Genomic DNA, 21,396 nt, shown 5'->3' on the forward strand with positions numbered 1-21,396 from the left:
TGTTCAATTCTGTTCGTAAGTGCTAACTCAGTTCCTTCTAAATTTGAACAGCATCAGTAATAAAACAGATATTTTTTTCTATTTTGTTTCAAGCTTCAGAAATGGGTTTCAGGATGCTCAGCATATGCACAACATTTCTCTTAAGCTCAATGTTGAGGATTTTGGCCATGACAGTGCCCTCTACTTTCTCTTGATTTTGTTCACAAACTGTCACCAGAATAAGCCAATTCTTGATTAGACATGAGCTGGAGTTTGAGCCCTTTAAAGGGCTCTGCCACTTGCAAGCGGCAGGTCCTTTTAAACTATCAGCTGGCAGGTGGTGAGGGGGGGGATCTCCCTGCTGCCTGCCAGCTGATAGTTTAAAGAACCCTGCTGCTTGCAAGCGGCAGGAAAAGGGGCATTTAAACTGCCCCTTTAATACGAACCAAATGAACCAGTAGACCAGTTCGTGGAAGTTCGTGGAAACAAGCTTCCATGAACCACTGGTTCACAAACCACGAACTGGCCTGGTTCATGTGTTTTTTTGGTTCGTATTTAGGTTTGTGTCCATCTCTATTCTTGATATACTGCTCAAAACAGCCCACTACAGAGTTCCATCTAACATCTTGTGGGAGCGTTAGCTTGGTTCCACTCATAGTTTTCAGAGCTGCTGCAGCAAAAATTATTGTTACGGAAGTATTTAGCAATTTCAACAACATTAGTCTTTATTTCTGGAACACTGAAGTCTTTGGCTAGGAGGTGCAGCAAATGAGCACTGCAACCGTATGTTATTACCTTTGTATTCTCTTCCTGCTCTTCTAAATTTCTTCTCCTCTTGGATACATTTGCAGCATTGTCCGTGACCAAACTGCGTACTAGACATTTGAATTTTTGTTCACATGTTACTATAGCTTCTGCTGCCACTCCTTGTATTCTGCTGTGTGTGCGTTTCCTGACTTATCAATTGTTTCTGCGAGGAAGACATTCCCTTCTTCTGTGGGCACTCCTCTCCGTATGCATTTTAGGAAGGCCCAGGTTTTCAGACTGGTGCCACAGTTCAACAGAAGGACGTTTTAATGGATTCCTCTAAACCAAAAAAATCAGTGCTGTTATTTTATTTATGCCATTTCCGCTTATTTAGTATTACTCCGTATTCACTGCCACTCAGTACTGCCCTCCCAAAAGGAATATTTACTTGTTTCATTTTTTTATTTCTTCATAACAACTGTATCAAAAGGACAGTAACATGCAGTGATAATAACAAATATAATTTTGCTCAAACGTGACAGTTCCTCAAGGCAATCTTTAAATATGATGAAATCAAAATGTTTACCAACCGGAAGATCCTGCCTGTTCGAACATGTTCCTTTCGTTGTCTTCATCACAGCAGCATTTCTCATGATGGTGCTTCATTCCGGCCACCAGGCCTTGCATTTCTTTGTTGCAGTGTTTACATTTTGCATACAGGCTTGCAAGAACTTCATTAAAATATTCCCAAACTGGGTCACTTTTACATCTTGCTGCCATTATTGGTTTTCTCCTCCAAGGGGAAAAATAATATGATAAACCTCAGGCTATACACACAAAGATCAAAAGACTTGTGGGGTATTCTGCTCAAAAGGTTTCACTTTCATTTTTACTGTTTGCCCCTCCCTCCTCACGCTTCGCTTTTTTGTGCAGATCTATTCCACTCCCAACCATCATTGAACTTTTTGAAACTTAACAAGTAAGGGGTTGATTCTGTGGACACAGATTTGCAAAGGAACAGTGAGATTAAGGTCTTTTTCTCAACGCTGTATGTTTATTTTATGACATTTTTTTCTGTGAAGAAGAGACATGTGATTTGTGCAGCCACAAATTCACAATTTTCAGGTCTGTAAAAAAAACACCCAAGCATCTGTGATATCTTCCAGATAGAAAAATTTCCCAATAATCTTACAGAAACCTCTGGAAGAGCATGACATTGTGAATGGATTAATGGAATTCATTTACCAAAAAATTTAAACATTGCATGAATATATGGCCTCATGCTACATAATTAAAAACTAATTCTTATTTCATGATGGGCTATAATGTATCTTAAATAGAAAACTCTCTTTAGATAGATTTTTCCTCAAAAACATTTTATTTAAAAAATCCAATTTAAATTTTTAAAAAATCAGATTTTAATTTTTTTAAAAAAAAGATAATTGATTTTTATCCACCCTGCACAGGAGTCTTGGCCTGCAGGGCAACATTGACATGACTTCAAGTTTGGGGGAAAGCTGCAGGGGTGTTGGGTTTGAGGGTGTGGAGACAAGTGGAGAACTGGTGAGGAGGGGGAAGTAGCAAATGGGAGAAGGGGAGAGAGATCTAAAAAAAGAATTTAATGTGCATCCAAAAAATGGGTTTTTCGTGGACCTATCCCAAACTGGAGCATATGGAAGTCCTCTTAGTAGAAGGGATGAAGCAGTCAGAAAGGTGTTTGAACAGAAAGCACAACAATTTATATTCTGGCTGTTGTGAGGGAAGAGAGAAAACTATTGTGAGTTGGCCAAAGCACTTGTGGGGTGCAAGATTACGTTCTCTGGGTGGGGCCGGATCTAGGGTTGCCGGCGCCCGGGGCAACCCTAGTCCAGCCTTGCGCGCGTGCACCCGCTCCCAGTGCGGCGTGATGACGTCATTTGGTGACGTCATCATGCGGGACGCCGGAGGCAGCGTGCGGGGCTGGGAAGCCACCCGCACCATTCGCTTCTCCGCAGGTGAATGGCATGGGCAGCCTTGCAGCCCCCCACGCTGCCTTTCACCTGCCCCGCAGGACAGGGGGCAGCCGGCTTGCCGCACGCCCCCTGTCCTGCAGGGCAGGCAAAAGGCAGCGTGGGGGGCTGTGAGGCTGCCCATGCTGCCGCCTGCATGCTCACTCAGCTGGCAGCTGCTCCTGGCGCCCCCTCCCTGGCAGCGCCGGGGGCAGACTACCCCCCCTTCCCCCCTTGATCCGGCCCTGTCTCTGGGGACAGGATACGGGTGAGGTTCCTAACACTGTTCTCCTTATATATTTGTAAACAAAGGCAATGCTACCAAAATGTACTCTGTCTCTCCACCAAAGATATCCAGGAATTTCCCAATCTGGAGTTGGCACTCCTCTCCTTCTGTATTTTAAGAGGGCCCAGGTTTTCAGACTGGTGCCTCAGTTCAACAGAAGGACGTTTTAATGCTTTCGTTACACAGTGCCACTGTTTGAAGCTTCCCTCCCACAGATTATCGGTAACGAATGGAAAGGAAGTCACCTGCCTTTTGTGCAGCTGTTTTTCCTTTCTAGGCAAATAGTGTGGCAGTCATAGAGAGTCTCTCTACATGAGACATCTGACACGTGAAGAACACATGTTGGAAGGTGCAATGTTTGTTGGGAAGGGTAGTTTAAAAAGACAGAGGCAGCGGCAGGGCAAAGGCTTTGCTATACACTGGAGCTGTGTGAAGGGGCTGTGAAATGCCAGAAGGGGAACTTCAGCCCATGATAACCTCTCCGGGTCCAAGCCCAGCTCTGGAAGGCAGCTCCAGCCCATTTCCATTCCTCGCTGCCCTCTGGTTGCCCAGACAGTTTTAGACTGGAGAGGTTAAATTGACAGTGCCTTTCAGGGAGGCAAAGATGAAATTAACAAACCCTCCGAGGAGTGATCTCCACCCACTCTGTCTTTTAAAACTATGCTTCCTGGCTAACATTGTGTCTCCCTATACTTGATGAACAAGTGCCGAGGCATCTCGTGTAAGGAGATTCTTAGCAAAACCATGTAAAGGGAAATAGATAAACCACATTTCCCCCCTTTATAGAATTTGTTAACAGCTACAACAACATGTGATTATTCATTAATTTCTTTGAGGCTCCACCCCATGCAATACAGCAGCCCCACTTAGGAAGGAAAGCTGACTACAGCTGTGGCTCAAAATAAAAGAGGATCAGGAGAAAAGAAAAATGGAGCATTTCTTTGTGAACGTTTGCAATCTTAACCCATATTCCAGTAGCAGCAATATGATCTTCTGCCACTTAAGTTAATTTTTAAATATTGTGTCAGAGAACATTAGATGACTTCGTGTTTGTAGATCCAGCGGAGTTAGCCGTGTTAGTCTGTAGTAGCAAAATCAAAAAGAGTCCAGTAGCACCTTTAAGACTAACCAACTTTATTGTAGCATAAGGTTTTGAGAATCACAGCATCTGACGAAGAGAACTGTGATTCTTGAAAGATTATGCTACAATAAAGTTGGTTAGTCTTAAAGGTGCTACTGGACTCTTTTTGATTTCATGTTTGTAGAAATCCCCTCGCACTGGAACATCTGGTTTACTAAGAATGTGGTCCTATGCAGAGTTTCTCTAACCTGTGCCCAATGATTTCTGTGCAGCATGACTTTGTGCTAAGTGCCACTGTGGGGGGAATTTCAAGTGAATGAAAAAAAAAGGATGAAGAAAATGAATTGATGTCGGCTCATGAATCTTGCTAAGGCATGGCTCCGCATGCCTAGTTGTCAATAACCATGAGTAGTAATCAGGGCTTTTTTTCTGGGAAAAGAGGTGGTGGAGCTCAGTGGGTTGCCCTCGGAGAAGATGGTCACATGGCTGGTGGCACCGCCCCCTGATCTCCAGACAGAGGGGAGTTTAGATTGCCCTCCGTGCCGGGCAATTTCAACTCCCCTCTGTCTGGAGATCAGGGGGCGGGGCCACCAGCCATGTGACCATTTTGAAGAGGTTCCAGAACTCCATTCCACTGCATTCTTGCTGAAATAAAGCCCTGGTAGTAATAGTCCCAAGAGATTTTGGAGTGCGGAGACTCGCCGTAACAGCATCATAACATTATGACATCATTTCTGGCTGCATAACTGGAAGTAACAACGTTGTGTTGCCAGCATTTGCTCTATGGTAGTTTGCTAGAGCATCAGGTCACGAGGGCAACAGGAGCATGGCAGGAGTTTCCCTCACCCTCACCCAGCATATGGAAACCTTCATGTTCCCTGGAATACACATGGGGGCATTGACTATCTACCAAAAAAGGAGAAAATAAAAATATCCTTCCAAAGGTATCAAATTTGACAGTTGTGACACCTATTTTTAATTTTCACTTTCCATCCCAAAAGAAAAGTGTTTGCAGCCTAGAAGCAGGCCTCTAGTTGCACACTGTGTGGCTTTGAGGAATTTCCTTAAAAATAAGGCATTAAGTGGCCTCTAATTGAAAAATTAGGCCATAGGAAACCAGCCAGGTACTGAGCTTGCTCAGGGTAGGTGTCTCCTTTCCTGGTTGTTTTAGCAGTCACGAATCACCTCTATTAATGTCATATGATCTAAGATAAAGAAAATCTTTCATAAGATGGCAAAAAATAAAAGAAAAAATGTTTGCTTGAAGTGTGGATGAAAGCTTCTGGCAAGGTTTAAAATTACATTTCTAATAGGTAAAACTTGAGCAAACTTCAAAAAGATGTGTGTTGCAAAAACCGAGGTGCAAAACAAGGGGGAGGAGGAATGCCAAATTGTTCCTGCATTAAAAGATTCGAGGACTCCTTTCATTCTGAAATTACTTTGGCAAGTAACTCTGCGGATCAAAGAGGCATTCCACATATGCTCCTCTATTAATGAGGTGCTCGGAGCATAATTACTCATACCTTTTCCCTCTCCTAACAGCTGAACGGAAGCGTTCTCTAGGCAAAGACTACCACCCCCTTTGTCTGAAGTGCTACCACTGCAAACGGCAACTCAGTCCTGGCCAGCATGCCGAGGTAGGGGAAAAATAACCATCACTCCATCTGTCTCCTTCAATGACTTCCTACAGCCGGACAGAAATCAGAGGACCTCTGCTTTTCAAAGGCTTCTCTTAGGGCTTCTCTTAGGCTGTACCAAAGGCTGCTTAGCAGGGCTCTAATACAATGGCAGGGGAGAGGAGGAGGAGGAGAAGTTGATAGAAGAACATGCAAGTGACAGCTGCCTTGAAGATAGCAAAATAGCTGTCATGGTGGGTGGGGTGCATGCGAAGCGAGAGCCTGGATTGAGCTGGCTTCCCAGTGCAGTGGTATGCACATGTAGGAAAACGTGCATTTGGGAGCACCGATCCATGCAGAGCTTTCGCTTAAAGAAAAATTTGGGAACTGCATAGGCGAATGAAATGGTAATTTGTGCACACTACACACGTCACTACAATGCACCAGTGCTGTTTCCTTGTGTGTGTGTGCATACATTTTGTTGCTTAGGCTGCTTCCACATGGATGTTTTGATCTGTCTTCGCCTCCTTACCACAGCATTGTTTTCAGGAGCATCTTGGGTTTTTGGTCCTGCTTCCATGTTTCCCCCTGCTTTTCTTTAATCTTTCCCAAACCTTGTGTCAGGGCTTGTTGCTGCCGCCACTGGGTGGGGCACTGGCTGGGCCAGCCCTGACATCAGAGGGGCACCAGGGATGCTGCAGGACCCTGCTCTGTGGAAGGAGGGGCGGTATACATCACCCTGACTCCCTCTCAATCCACTCGCTGGCCTGCTCAACCTGGCCTGCGTACCCCCTGCATCCTCCATCATCTCCTCCTCCCAGAACTCTCATCCAAGCCTCCACTCTTGCACTGCTCTCCTCCACACCATCACTCCTTACTCACACCCACCACCCCAGAGCTCTTCCCAGCCAGCTTTTATAGGGCCTCCTCTCAGCACCCCGCCCTCCTTGCAGGTCCTGCCTGCCAGGCCACACCCCTTCTGGGCCTCCCAGCATTGGCCTGGGCTGTCTCCAGCTGCTGCAGCTGGGGTAGCTGGCTGGGCTGCCTGGATCAGCAACAGCTGCTGTATGTTGGCTGGCTGCCAGGCCTCTCTGGCTGAGCTGATTACTGAAGGTAGGCCCAGCGGTGGCCTCTTGGCTGGCTGCCCAGCTCTGCCCACAGAATGCCTTCAGCAGCTCCACCTGGAGGGGCTTGGTTGTGAGCATCTCCTGAGCCAGGCTGCTGTCTTCAAGCTGAGGTGGAGGCTGGGGCGTGGTTCTGAGCTGCTGTGGCTGCTTCTCCCTGTCAGGTAAGAGTGCTGTTTGGGCTGCTTCTGGGTCCCTATTCCCCCTGCCCTGGCCCTTCTCCTCTGGCCTGCTTAGCCCCCTCTCCTCCCCCTGGAGGGTGGGACTAGCTGGTCTCTCCCTGCTCCCTCCAGCCCTCTGAGGCTTTGGCCTTTCGTCCCTTCCCCATGGAGTAGGCAGGTTCTGGACCTGGTTGCTGGCTGGGGTGGCAGGGCCACTGCCTCCCGGTTGCCTCCCACAGTTCCCTCCTGGCAAGTCTGGGGGCTGGGACTCAGACCCCGGACACCTTGTACAATCTTTTGAGAAAGATCACAGTCAAAATGCCTATGCGTGCCATGTGGAAGAGAAGATGCACATTTATCAGTTCTTGCCCACATCTGCACCATTTTCCTGCCTGCCCTCCCTGCAGCTACCTTTCAATTCCACCTCCCCACCCACCCACACACCGCCAGTGTTGTGGTGATACGTCAATTGCCATTTTTTAAAAAACAGAACATTCAAGGTGCCACACCACTGAGATGCTACGATATGCCCAAACAATTGAGACGAAGGGTTAGGATTTCGACGCTGCCCCAAAGATGAGCAAGGTACGGGGCTGCCCTTGGTTGAGTCAGACCCATGGCCCATCAAGGTGTCAGTTTGGCTACTCAGACTGGCAGTAGCTCTCCAAGGTCTCAGGCTGAGGTCTTTCACATCACCTACTACCAGATCCTTTAATTGGAGAAGCAGCTGGGGGCTGAACCTGGGACCTTCTGCACGCTCAGAAGATGCTCTGCCTCTGAGCCACGCCTTCCCCTAAGATGTGGTATAGAAACATATTCAACAAAGTTGCTGCTGCTGCTGCTGTGACTTTGCCAGGCAAAATTGCTCTGGCAGTTCCCAGTTCAGTTTCGGTCTCAGTTTATTCAGCTTAACAGCCCGTAGGCCATATACTCTAACAAAGTTTAAGAATTAAAAATAACAGTTAAAGAAAAGGTTGCCATGTCTACAATGCCGTTTTTACAAAGGCTACTCAGTAATACTCTTAATTTTGAGGCGTCGGGAATGTTCGAATGCCTCAGTAGCCATCTTTTAAAGAATCTGTCTCCAGCTAGTTCATGGAGTTGGACAGTGAAAGAAGGTATGGGACAGAGCGAGTCAACTTCATCCAAAGGAGGAGGAGGAGATGGCTCCCTGAGTGGACGCACTGGCGCAACACTCCTGCCTTTGCTGTAGTTACTATTTACTGTACCTTAAGAACCAAGATTTGATTAGCACAGCTGGCCATTCCCATTTTTCAAATTGAGCACTCCGTTTGACCGGTGTAAGTGTCATTCATCTGAATAGACTTCTCCCCAGGAATACAGCTCAGGCTGCCCTGTTGCTTTTAAGCTTTGGAGAACAGGCTAATCTGGCTAGTCCAAGTAGGAGGGAGAGCTTTGACAAGAGCCACGCCCAAAGAGCAATTTGAGTGTTGACTTTGGCCACACCCATTTCAGACTCAAACGTCCCTCCAATGCAAAAAATAAAAAAGTACAAGTGAAAGGGAAGTACAACAATGATTTCGCTGTACAACAATGATTTCGCTGAATCCCACACTCCATTTCCCACCGAGATCTCTGCTTTCATCCTGTACTCCTGCATCACAGCCGTGTGTTTTTCTCTATGTGATTACACCTACATTGTTGCCAGGGTTTCAAACCCATTAACAAGAACCTTTGGAGGAGGTATAATGGCAATGCCTCCATCCCCACATTTGAAATGACTTTAGACTCAAGGTGTATTTTCAGAGATCTTTAATAGTATGAAAAGGCAGAGAGCTCTCTCTCCTTCTCTGTAAATATTGGAAGGGCCTTACTGTACACTTCTGTACACTAGAAGTAATTTTCTATTAATGATGAGTTGAAGGTTCATTTGTTAGGCTTCATGGAAAAAATAACACAGTTGGATTGAAAAGTTTCTGAGACAGCAATGAGTAATCTGGTTTATTAAGTTGAAAGAAGGCAAATAAAATGGCATAATTTAATTACTTGTCTAAAGTTAACATCCCATTTATATCAATGTATGTAAATTTTGCAATATGCTCCCTGCCTCAGGCTAGCTAACAACAATTCAAAATTAGAAACCCCAATTAAGACATCGCAATAAAATCAATTTAAGATTAAAGTAAAGCATAAACAAACAATGACCAGTGAACATCACTTCAGTCTGGGATAAAATCCATCTTTCCATGAAGACTTGGTGGAACAGTATAGTCTTGCTCTTTTAAAAAAAACCCTGACAACCAAACTCTCTAGGGAGAGAATTCTGCAACTAGAAAGTCAAGATGCCCATTGTAATGACTTTTAACCTAACAATAGGTTAAGCAGATGGAAAGCAAACACAGGCAGTTCTAGTCCCAACTAGAGATGGGCATGAACAGGAAAAAAAACCCAAGCATGATGTTCGTTGTTCGTTGCCATCCACGAACAGGGACTCACAAACACTTACAAGCATGACCTGTTCATGAACATGTTCGTGGTTGGATGTTCACGGGGGCCAGCAGGCTCTCCTCCAGCCATCATCCAAGTTTGGTCAAGATCCCTACTGCACCACTCCCAGAAACCTGACCTGATCAGGCACCAGGAAAGGTACCAATAATAAATAATAGCTTGGCCCCAGAGCCTGGCAGCAGCCCTGGAACTTGAAGGGGTAGATCCCTACCGCACCACTCCCAGAAACCTTACCCTGAGCAGGCAGCAGGAAAGGTACCAATAGTGAATAATAGCTTGGCCCAGAGCCTGGCAGCAGTCCTGGAACCTGAACGGGTAGATCCATATCCCACCACACACAAAGAAAATTCAAGCTCCAATGCACTCTCTCTGTCTCTCTATCAAAGTGCCAACAGCAGCTGTCTCTCTCCCTCTCCAATGTCTGCAAAGACTAGTCAGAGCTGCCCCCCCGGTCTTTGCTTTCTTGTAACAAATTTGGAGCTCCACACTTGAAAGGAAGACCTGCCTCTCAAGCTAAATTGGCCTTAGCTTGGGGTTTCCAGGGCAACAGCAGGAGTTCAGACAGAGTTCAGACAATCCCTGCCTGAGTTGCCAAGGGAATTGATTGCAGGTGCCAGACTGTCTGGCTTGACGAACAGCAACGAACGAGGCTTGCAATGACCACCTGTTCATTTAGAATGGGGCCTCACGAACAGGTTGTTCGCGAACAGCAGATTGGGCTGTTCATGGCTTTTTTTTTGTTCGTATTGCTGTTCGTGCCCATCTCTAGTCCCAACTCCAACCACCAAAATCTTAGGGAACTATCTTGCAATTTAGCAATTTTTTCCCCAAGCAAGATCAAGCTTCACCCTTTCCTACCTGCATTTAGATTGCCAGGCTTCACACTGAAGGAAACATTCTGCATTTCAAAAAAGCGATGGATTGACTTTGCGGAACAAAAAACCATTGGGGGGGGGGTGCGCAGGGAGAAAAACCATAGAAAACCCAGGAGGAAACTCATTCTGCAATATGGAGACCACCAAAAAAATTGGGAAGCGCTTTCGAGACTGAGCCAAGTTATTTTGACAATGCATGCAGAACTCAGATGAGACATTGAAGCAGTATGGGGCCAGAACAACAATAAAGCCCCGTGCAGGGAAAACCTTAGAAAACCCAGGGAGGGAAGGTCTTTCTGTGTTTTTTTTATGCCCTCTTCTTCCTGTTTCCTTGGATTATTTAAATAGTTTGCAATGGGGTGGTACAGTCTGGTATACTATCTTGCATGCTAGCACTGAAAAATGAAATCTTGTTAGTAAATGTGTAACAAATTCCTCCCCCCCCCCCGGTCTTCTTTCACAGTATGATGACAAACCCTATTGCTCACATTGTTATCTTCAACGCTTTGGGCCACGAGGTAAACTTCTATAAACAAAGGACTTGGGGGTGGGCCAAGGCATTGTATACATTCCTGATTGACAACTAGGTATTAACCAAGGCTGTAATATTGGCTGCTGCAAACTTTATAATTGAAGCACACGTAGGAGTTCAGGTTTTCCACTTTGGCAGGAAACCACCACCATCTTGCCAGCTTTGCTTGTCACTACTCAGCTGTATGGTGGTGGGAAATTCTGGAGGGAATGAGGGGGATGATCAGTACTACACTAATGGTATGACATGACTTCCAGTGTGAGCAGGAAATGACATCATCACAGTGGGCAACATTGTAGCAATGCTGGAGCATTGGCCACTGCAATTATGTTATTTCCAGGTCACATCAGTAGTGATGTCACTGCACTGCCAACAAGGGCCCCTTCTCCAGTGTAAGAGTTCTGCCAGTTGCCAACTCTATGCAAGAGACTGGAGTGTGCAACAAAAGAAGCTGATATATTGTCGAAGCTGACTTGAATTATACCACTAACACATCATGCCATAAGAGAGATGCTGCTTTAAATTCCTATTCCTTGCTTGGCATTCCCCAGAACTGTTTCCTTTACTCCAACCACTCATAGAATAATCTAGTTCCTACTATCAGTCATTACATTACAGAGGCCATATTTTAAATTGTGCCAAGGTTAACACTATTGGCTCTCTCTAGTGACTACCCAACACAGATAAAAAGACTTATACACTGTTCATTAGGGGTGTGCACCAAGAAATTTTCCATTTCCATTTCAGTTCCAGAGGGTTCTGAAATAATTCTGTTCCATTACAGGCTTGTTCTGGGTCAGCCGGTGTCAGTTTACAACTGGTCTTTCCCCCACATGAATTTTGGCCAGTTGCACGCACATTGGCCACACATGCACAAATGCATGCTCTTCTTTTCAAGGGGGATTGTGGAAATGGGATTCTGGGGCAGCTGCTTTTGCACACAATGGCACTAGAATTGCACAGAGCATAGTCCTCCCTCAAAACCATCGTCCCACTGAGTTTGAAAGTGGAGTTCCATGTTTATGGATCCAAGGAATGCTTGGGGAAGGCATGCATCAAGGCGAGTGTGGAGCTGCGTACACATGCACTGTGTTCTTTTTAAGGGGGGGTGGGGAAACAGGCACTATTCACACAATCAAAAACCACATCATCTAAAAACCCTTCTGTTCAATGAGTTTCTCCTGAATCACATGAAAACTCAAAACAACAATGGACCCCAAAGAAGGTGAGTGTTCGCAGGCACGCACAATGGTGGGAAACTTACCAGCATGTGGATTTTCAACAGCATGGGTTTGCCACAGACTGATCTCTACAATAAGGTGCTGCCCACTCCAGTTTGAAAGAAAACCTGGACCAGACTGAAATAGTCTACAATTGATAATTGCTTCATCAGTGCTTAATGTCCTCATTTAATGGAACAGAAGGAACTACTGGGGGTCCATAATGCTGTCAAACGGCACCTTAACTCAACACTTTTCTTCCTTGGCCAAATGGCTGCTCTGGGTGTTCCCTAGCATAGTGCTTTCCAAAGACCGTTGCAGCCTCCAGAAGCAAGGAAAGACACTTGGTTTCATTCACGTCAGCTTGGCAGGAGGCCAGCTTTCTTCCTGTGCATGACATCTGGCAGAAAGGGGTGAGAGAGGTGAGAATGCAAGAGCTGCTAATTCCCTCTTCATACCGAGTGCGCCTGCCGCTGTGTCAGCGAGCCCTTTCCTAGCTCAGGCCAAGTGAAACATAACGCCACATCTTGCTTTTCATTGGTGAAAGTAGAAGGGGGGGAGAGAGTAGAGCCGTTCCTTCTGAGGGCCCATTGGAGTGTTGCTGGGTATAAGATGTACATATTCATAACCACGGTAACTCTGTTTGAGAAAATATTCCTTGTTTACTGAAAAGAATAGATTTGGGCATTCAGAAACAGAACACGAATGGAAAGAATAATCACAGGTGGGTAGTGGGCAGATTTCATTTTTGCAATAGACAAATTAATTTGCGAAATGGTTGTTGTGGGTTTTCCGGGCTGTATTGCTGTGGTCTTGGCATTGTAGTTCCTGACCACGGCAATACAGCCCGGAAAACCCACAAGAACCATCGTTCTCCGGCCGTGAAAGCCTTTGACAATATAATTTGAGAAACTTTGCTCTTAACAACAACAGCAACAACAACAACAACAACAACATTCAATTGTTGTTCAGGACGACTTAACACCCACTCAGAGTGGTTTACAAAGTATGTTATTATTATCCCCACAACAGTAATCACCCTGTGAGGTGGGTGGGGCTGAGAGAGTTCTGAGAGAGCTGTGATTGACCCATGGTCACCCAGCTGGCTTCAAGTGAAGGAATGGGGAATTAAACCTGGTTCTCCAGATTAGAATCCTGAGCTCTTAATCGCTACACCAAACTGGCTCTTGAGTTATGATTGCTGCAATCTTAAGGACACTAGATAATGTGGGACTTTCTTCTAAGTAGACCGGCTCAGACTTACTCCCTATGGGCTCTATTATGGTCCTGCCAAATAACGTCCTGATATTTTGCCCATTCTTGGGGCAAGATTTGATTTGAGAATAGCTTCTAAATTAGCAAATGAAACTAGAATTCATGGATTAGCAAGTATGTTCTTAATTCTGAGCCCAGGTTTAGGATTATAGACAGTGTTAAAGTAACCTGATTATACTTCAGAGATTGCTGTTCAAGATCATTATTCCTAGATAAACAACCTTTTAAAAACACAAATGAAACCTCAGAGTTCAGGCTTAGATTCCATGGCAAATTTAGCATCACTGAGTTCCTGCTCTGAATTCTAAAATCCATCCTCCACTACAAACTACTAATAACAAGACAGAACTTGTCCTAGACTGTACTATATCAGATGGTAGGAGTGGTGAGAGACTGCATGAACATACATGTTAAAAAATAATCTTCCCTGTGCATAATACAATTGTAGTTCTCTCCACTATTGCTGTGGTGCTACTTTCATTGATGGGCTCCAGGAAAATCTTGGAAGTCTTATTAGATCTCCCATTAGATAAATATGGTAGCGAAAATATTGCTTTTTTCCTAGTTGCATTTAGTTTAGAAGTTGGTCCCATTTATGCAGACACTTCCCTAGGAGTAACATTAACTCTACTCCACTGTGGTGATCTCAAGGCTAGATTGCTGTAACACATTCTACATGGAGCTTCCCTTGAATATTATTTGGAAACTTCAGTCCAGTTACTGCAGCCTATTTTGTTACTATGATCCACATAGCAACAGTCCTGAAGTCTTGTGGCTGGCTGGCTGTTTTGGGCTCATACTTAAGGTGCTGGTACTTACCTTTAAAACCCTCCATGACGTGGGGCCTACATACCTGAAGGACTATCACCCCCTGATACAAACCTCCTGTGCCCCGCATCATCAACTCAAGTATTGGCGCATTCTAACTCATGCCTGCTCAGGAGTCCCATGCAATTTGATGGCACTTACCCTCAGGAAGTGTGAAGTGACCACACTGCTAGTTCCCTTGCTTCTACTCCACTACCTTGGATGCCTTGTGCAGGGCTTTGAAACTCTCAACACAATGATATCTTAGCATACATTTTCTTTTACTAGATATTACCAGGGTACAGTTTATGAGGAGACACAGGGATGCTATTTTTGGCAGCAGCCATTTGTCAGTCATAATGTCTCATTTCAGTCTTAGCTCGCTTAAAATATTGATATGTGTAACATTACACAACTCGAATGCAATCCCCTGCTGTCTAGCCCAACTATATGAGCAAGTTTGGGATGTCCTATCCACAGTTTGTATGTCAAATGATATAATTTGGGGGGTTATGTTCTTTTTGGTTTCTCATAAGACCAAGATCCAGAGGAGTTAGCCGTGTTAGTCTACAGTAGCAAAATAGCAAAGAGTCCAGTAGCACCTTTAAGACTAACCAACTTTATTGTAGCATAAGTTTTTGAGAATCACAGCCCTCTTTGTCAGATGCATGGAGGGTAAGAAACTGGCCAGATATATATAGGTGGTGAGGGGAGGAGGGGAGTAGATGCAGATCAGTTGCAAAAGTCGTGAAAGAGGTGGGCCATTTCCAGATGGCTTACCTGCACCTGGTACGTTGCGCCATGTTGCGGGGAAAACGTGAAATATCACGTTTTCTTGTGCGAGTTTTGTGCAGCGGCGCACAAAACTCGCGCGAGAAAACACGATATTTCGCATTTCCCCCGCAACATGGCGCAACGTACCGGGTGCAGGTAAGCCATCTGGAAACAGCTGTGGAGTGCGCAATCCAGGCTGGGTGTGACCCCTTGCAACACACCCAGAATCTTAGATAAGGGTTTCAAAGGAAGTTCTGCAGTTTAAGTCTGGGCAGCTTGGATCTGAATGTTAATTATCCAGCTCTTGAATTTTGAATACAAGCTTCCTTATTGCCATATTTTTGTTTTCCTAACATTTATTCATCTGATTTAAAGGAACAAGACCATTAACAAGTCGCTCATCTTTGGGGGCATCTGCTTCATCTAAGGTTCCAGCAGAAACCAAAAAGACCTCTTAGATTTCCTTCCTTTATTACACTGGTGGGGTGGCAATTAATGCAACAAGAAGCAAGAGACGCATTTTCAAAAATTCAGTCATTGGAGAACATTGTTTGAACATTGATGATACAACATTATACATTCCGACAACTTCCCCAAAGAAGTTACTCCTCCTGTAGATGAAAGCAGAACCTGTGATGAATGCATTTTAAGAGGTTATAGCAAGATTTGCTGGATTCAATACTTCCAGGAGAATGGAGAATATTCTCAACTGTAATTTGATGAAGGATGTGCCAGTTTGGTACATGTGAGCAGTATACAATAAAACTCTGATGAACAACCAGTTTAGATAGTACACTTTCCAGTTGTTGTTTTCAACGTGATGAGTGGTATGTGCATGGTAAGTTACAGACAGTGAGTGATTCCGCACACGTTGGATAATGCACTTCCAATCCTCTTTATAGATCATTTGGAACGGATTTTTTTGTGTGCGGAACGAAAAATCCACCTCAAACGATTGATAAAGTGCATTGAAAGTGCATTATCCAACATGTGGGGAATCAGCCAATACTACATGTTGCATACTGAGACCATTAAAAGCAAGTTTCTTGTGATGTTGTGGGCATTTTTTTCCCTCTTCAGTGACTTCAACATGTTGCATCTTATAAGTTTTCTGCGATATTCCCAAGGAATATTCTGCCCCTATGTTGATTGTTCCACTAAACTGGGATGTTTAAATTGGAGTTAATAGAAAAGTCTGTTAAAGAAAGTCTGTTCCCTCTGTGATCAAAGATTACCCTCACAGGGCGACAGAAATCTTTGCACCAGAATTGTAAGATTCACAGAAGGCTTCAGGGCTCAAATAGATGAGATGTCTCAATCTGTCCATCAAATGTGAATTGCAGGTTACACCGCCTCAGTTTCCCTCAGTATCATGTGGGGAAGAAACCCTCCCTGCTGCACTCAGTTTTGCTATTCCAGCTTCCGTCTGTTATTAGCATTTTGAAGGAGAAAATACCATTTTAAAAGGACAAGTCTTCTTTTAAAACGGGTGGGGAACCTTTTTCCCTCTGAGGGCCAAGTTTATGTTTCATCCCACACGGGGAGGGCCCTTTCTCCCACATGTGTGATGTCGCTCCCGGAAATGAAGTCATCATGCAATGTGCGTGATGACATCACTTCTGGGAGCGACGTCACACATGCAGAAGAAAGGGTGCTTGTGTCCTTTCTCCCTGCTGTCACTGCTGTGGCCTGCTTGCGGCGGCGGTGGCAGTGGTGGCAGCTCTGTCACTAGCGCCCCCCACTGTCGCTGCTGCCACCACTTGCTCTTCCCCTGGCAGCACAGGCTGCTTTCGCCAGTGCTGCGGGTTGTGCTTGGCAGCGGCAGCAGCAGGCAGCGGCAGCGGCAGCAGCAAAAGTGCCGTACTTTTGCTGCCGCCACATGCTCTCGCTGTGCAGGAGCACGCCCCCTGGGGAGGGGGTGCCCCAGGGAGCGCACCCCCCATGAAGTGGGTAAGTGGGAGCGGGGAGGAAGGGTGTTATCGGGGCATCCACCTGCTGTGTTTGCCCACATCACCGCCGTTCGCCCGCAGCTCTGCTGCTCGTCTCCACGGCCCAGTCCAAATGACTTCCCCACCCCAGTTTTAAAATATGAATAGCAGAATTAGGGGCCCTGTTTCAGTTAGTGAAACAGAGTGGAAGTTAAAGAGTTTAACTTCCTTCCCTACACAGACCCAAGGCATATTTGGGCTGTATGCACCTACAGTTTTCATTTGATGGACATACCGGGATGTGTGATCTTTATCATTTCTGACTGAGCCTTCTCAGAAACAAAGAAAGGTCTCCATATGTTCAGATTCTTTGGCTCTTGCACAAATTACTTTGGAAGAAACTTGACAGTCAAAGCTGCATCTCATCTTACTATATAATTGAGTAAGCGTATTCAAGACGACTCCCTACCAGAGGGCGCTGCCGCAGAGGGAAGCCCAGACAAGGCACCATATCCCTCCAGAAAAGATGCCATGGAGGGAAACCCAGGCTGGGAGCAAGTGGCAATGCCAGCCCCTTTCAGCCAGCTGGGATCAGGAGCGGGAAGTACAAAGAGCCCTTTGGAGTATACAATAACCAGAAATATCACAAATTCATGTATTTAAACTGCTAGATCGTCCGCTAGATCATCCGGAAGTAATTGCAATGGTGGAATGATGCTGCTTGTTACGCTCGTTATGTTTTGCCTGTGAAGAAGCCTTTTGTGCAAAATGGGACTGGACTCCTTACATGCTGGCAAAACCCGTAGGCGGCGTGAATTACTGATGAGGAGGCATCTACTGATTGAAACCTACATGATCGTGGCAAAACTTTGCTCTGTTATGGACTCTTATGAACTGATTCCAAGCACTTTGCTATATGCATTGTATGAATGAACTTTGATTCTTTCTACCACCATTGAATTTTGGTGTATATGAAGTAAGATATTTTGTATGGTTGAATTGATTTCATTGAGCACTTCAGCACTTTAAATCCATGGATTTGTGATATTTCTGGTTATTGTATACTCCAAAGGGCTCTTTGTACTTTGTGCTTGTTTGGTGCCCCTGGAGCAGCTCTCCTGTTTGCTTCGGGATCAGGAGCGGAACAGGTGGCAATGCCCACCCCCCTCCTTCACCGAGCTGGTATTAGGGGCAGAGCAGGTGGCAATGCCCATCCCTCGCCTTAACCCAGCTGTTATTTGGAGTGGAGCAGGTGGCAATGCCCACACCCCTTCAGGCAGCTGGTATTAGGAGCGGAGCAAGTGGCAATGCCCACCTCCTGCCTTAAGCCAGTTGGTATAAGGAGCAGAGCAGATAGCAATGCCCCACCCCCGCCTTCACCATGTGGCAATGCCCACCCCTGCCTTCACCCAGCTGGTATTAGGAGCGGAGCAGGTGGCAATACCTACTCTCACCTTAACCCAGCTGGTATTAGGAGTGGAGCAGGTGACAATGCCCCCCTGCTCTTCACCCAGCTGAGATCAGGAGCAAAGCAGGTGGCAATACCCATCCCCTGCCTTCACCCACCTTGGATCAGGAGCAGAGCAGGTGGCAATGCCTGTCCCCACCTTCACTCGGCTGGGATCAGGTGCAGAGGAGGTGGCCATACCCACCACCCCTGCCTCATCTGGCTGGGATCAGTGACAAAGGAGGAGGGAATGCCCGCCTTCCCCTTTCTAAAGCCCATTGTATTTTTCCCCACAACGGGCTTTGTTGCTAGTATGAACATACTGCGAATGTTCACAATACCAAAAGAGAAAAAGAGCATGCCAAAGAGTCACAGAATTCATGTGATGTGGAAAGCAAGGATCTCAGCATGCCAGCCATGTGTGACATATATACATTACAAATATATACATCATGCACATGGTACATGTAACTTCTAGACTGCAGCCCAGGTTTTTTTTTAAAGCCACCATTTAGGAAACAAGGCTGAATTAATATCTACCTAGAGATCCATGGCCACAATTGTTGCAGGGCTGTCACAAATGTTCACAAAATTCCTACTGTCACATAGAAATCATTAAGCCCAGATCTTACATTTAGCACAACATAATGATCTAGTTTTTCTTGGATGCTGCAGATGGGAAGTTCTGTGTCTAATTGCTCTCCTGCCAAACATTTCTTGCAAAACTAGTGGGATTTTTCACAAGGCAGCACTCAAATATGCACGGTTGTACTTCAGCGTGCAGTGAGGCAGTCCAGGAAAGCATTACCACTTTACTAGGCTGCGTATGTTTACTGTGCTTCAAGGGGCTCTGGGGATGCTCTGTGAGAGAGAAGTATTCCAGAATCCACGGCAATTTTGCAAAGGATGCCGGAGCATGAGTCTTGGGCCACATACAGTTGTGGGCAATCCATGAGCCGCATCACTGCCACACTCCAGAGGATCCTTGAGTAGATTTCATTGCCTTGGATGCCATGCAGCATTGCCACACATAGGATTTGCTGCCCACAGAATGCAACTTTTTTGCCTCCCTTCTCCCACCGCAGGCCCCAAATGCTGCTTTTGGCAGACCCCTGATGAGATGCACAGGCAGAAATCCTGCTACATGTGGAAATGCTCCAAGAGCTGGCTTGCATAATGTGGAAATAGGTCTTGAGAAAACCTGCCTGCCTGTTTCATATCAATATGAAAAATTCCAGCCCATTCTCCCAAGATGAAAAAAAAAGAAGTCATTTGAATAAATACTGAATATAGCCTTCCGAAACTTTGCTTTTAAGAAAAGGGTCATAGGAGCAAAAAAAAATGTAATGTGGATTTTACATAAATACATGTTAAAGAACAGAATGAATAATGTAGATTAACAATAAAGACTTTATTTTATCACGTTGAGTACTGCAGCTGGTTTTCTAAAACAAACACATCTCCTTGCTCCTTGGCAAATGAACCCTGCCAGCTTCTTTCCGAGCTTTGCCAGATGATTTTTTAAAAACTGGTCTGATTTGCACAATCAGATGTGCATTGCTTGATTTCTCTGCACAAGAACTGTCTCTAAGATGTGTGAAGTTAGAACTGACTTTACTCCATGGAAGAACGCTGGATTGGAGGTGATACAAGGGTGCATCTGTGATCGTGCAAATTGTGCGTGCGAATATTCTATTGATGTTGCAGTCATCAAATATGCATGTGCGAACCAACTGCTATGGAAATTCTTGCTCCAAAGAGCGATGTGCTATTTGTATTTTTTAAATAAATAAATAAATGGTTTCGGATGAACATCCTGGAGAGCTTATTCAGTGTAAAAAAAAAAAAAGCATTAAAGTTTGCCAAACATAAAAAATAAATAACTATGGACAGGGATGGGATGGGGTTGAAGATGCTGAAACAAACTGGTCTTTTCAAGATAAATCTGCCTTTTCAAAACTTTTCACAGAAAGCCTGTGTAACCTCTTTCCTTATGGGTTCTGAGGGCCTAAATTAGAAATCAAACTTGTAAGACAATGTAAGTTAACAAATTTCTTCAAATCGAAACCTGTCAATAGACAGAACAATACAACTAGATTTTTCTAACTAGACACAGAAGGTGCGACAGAAAACAGGAACTTGCAGCAAACAATGTATTTGAATTCAGCCAAGTCTTCTTGCCTCTTGGCACCATATCGGGCAAGCAAGGTTCACCTTTTGGGGTCCTCCAAGTATCAGAGTCCATTGATACCGTCCTCTTGATTACAGAAACAGACTGGAACCCAGGCTTCAGTCTTCAACTCAGAAATTACAGCCCTGCAATAATAATATAATTTCAATAATACCAAACCAAACATAGCACACATCCCACTTTTACTTGTTAATTTTCACATACAATGTTGATAGATCCAGAGGAGTTAGCCGTGTTAGTCTGTAGTAGCAAAATCAAAAAGAGTCCAGTAGCACCTTTAAGACTAACCAATTTTATTGTAGCATAAGCTTTTGAGAATCAAGTTCTCTTCGTCAGATGCATGTTACAGAGACTGGTCAAATATAGAAGAGGAGGGGGGAGGAGGGGAGGAGAGAGAAGATGCAGTTAGGGGGGGAGAGGGAGGGTGCAACCAAAACATTCCTTTGCTAGTAAATGTAAACATCTCCTTTTGGTGTGGGGGTCAGTTGGCTTGGGTGTTTCCAGTTACCTTATTCAAGGTAATAAGAGCACCTAAAATTTTATCTGGCTCTCCAGGAAACAGCCTCTTTCTTAGATGCCTACCTCCAGATACTGACTCCGCCCTACTGGGATAATCCAACTAGCTCATGGGGGTTACACCTGCACATAAGTTTCCTACCTTAGTAAAACCAGACTTTGAAACTTCATCATTCAGTAGCGCACTTGGAGATGTCTAATCTACTACTCTAAAAACTTCAGCTGAAGCCATGGACAATCAATAAGAATAATTTGTCCAGCCATTAAGAAAACTGAAGATTCAGTCACACAACCTCTTGGAGGTGTTGAGATGTGAGTCAAATGAATGCAATTCCAGCTCCTCCAGATTGGGAGCGTACTTGGCCAGTGACGCGCTGTCT

The 21,396-nt window shown here is 45.1% G+C and overlaps 1 protein-coding gene across 1 annotated transcript in view; it reads left to right on the top strand.

The window, feature by feature from the left end:
• Nucleotides 1-15,676, top strand: part of LOC129335215 (cysteine-rich protein 1-like) — a 31,479-nt gene extending 15,803 nt beyond the window's left edge. Inside the window, exons 2-4 of the mRNA XM_054987667.1 lie at nucleotides 5,624-5,718; nucleotides 10,790-10,844; nucleotides 15,310-15,676. Of these exons, the coding sequence (XP_054843642.1) occupies nucleotides 5,624-5,718; nucleotides 10,790-10,844; nucleotides 15,310-15,392 (233 nt within the window). The 3' untranslated portion in view covers nucleotides 15,393-15,676. The remainder of the gene's footprint in view (nucleotides 1-5,623; nucleotides 5,719-10,789; nucleotides 10,845-15,309) is intronic.
• The last annotated feature ends 5,720 nt before the right edge of the window (nucleotides 15,677-21,396 follow it).

This window comes from Eublepharis macularius, chromosome 8 (assembly GCF_028583425.1).
Source record: "Eublepharis macularius isolate TG4126 chromosome 8, MPM_Emac_v1.0, whole genome shotgun sequence".
Classification (NCBI taxonomy): domain Eukaryota; kingdom Metazoa; phylum Chordata; class Lepidosauria; order Squamata; family Eublepharidae; genus Eublepharis; species Eublepharis macularius.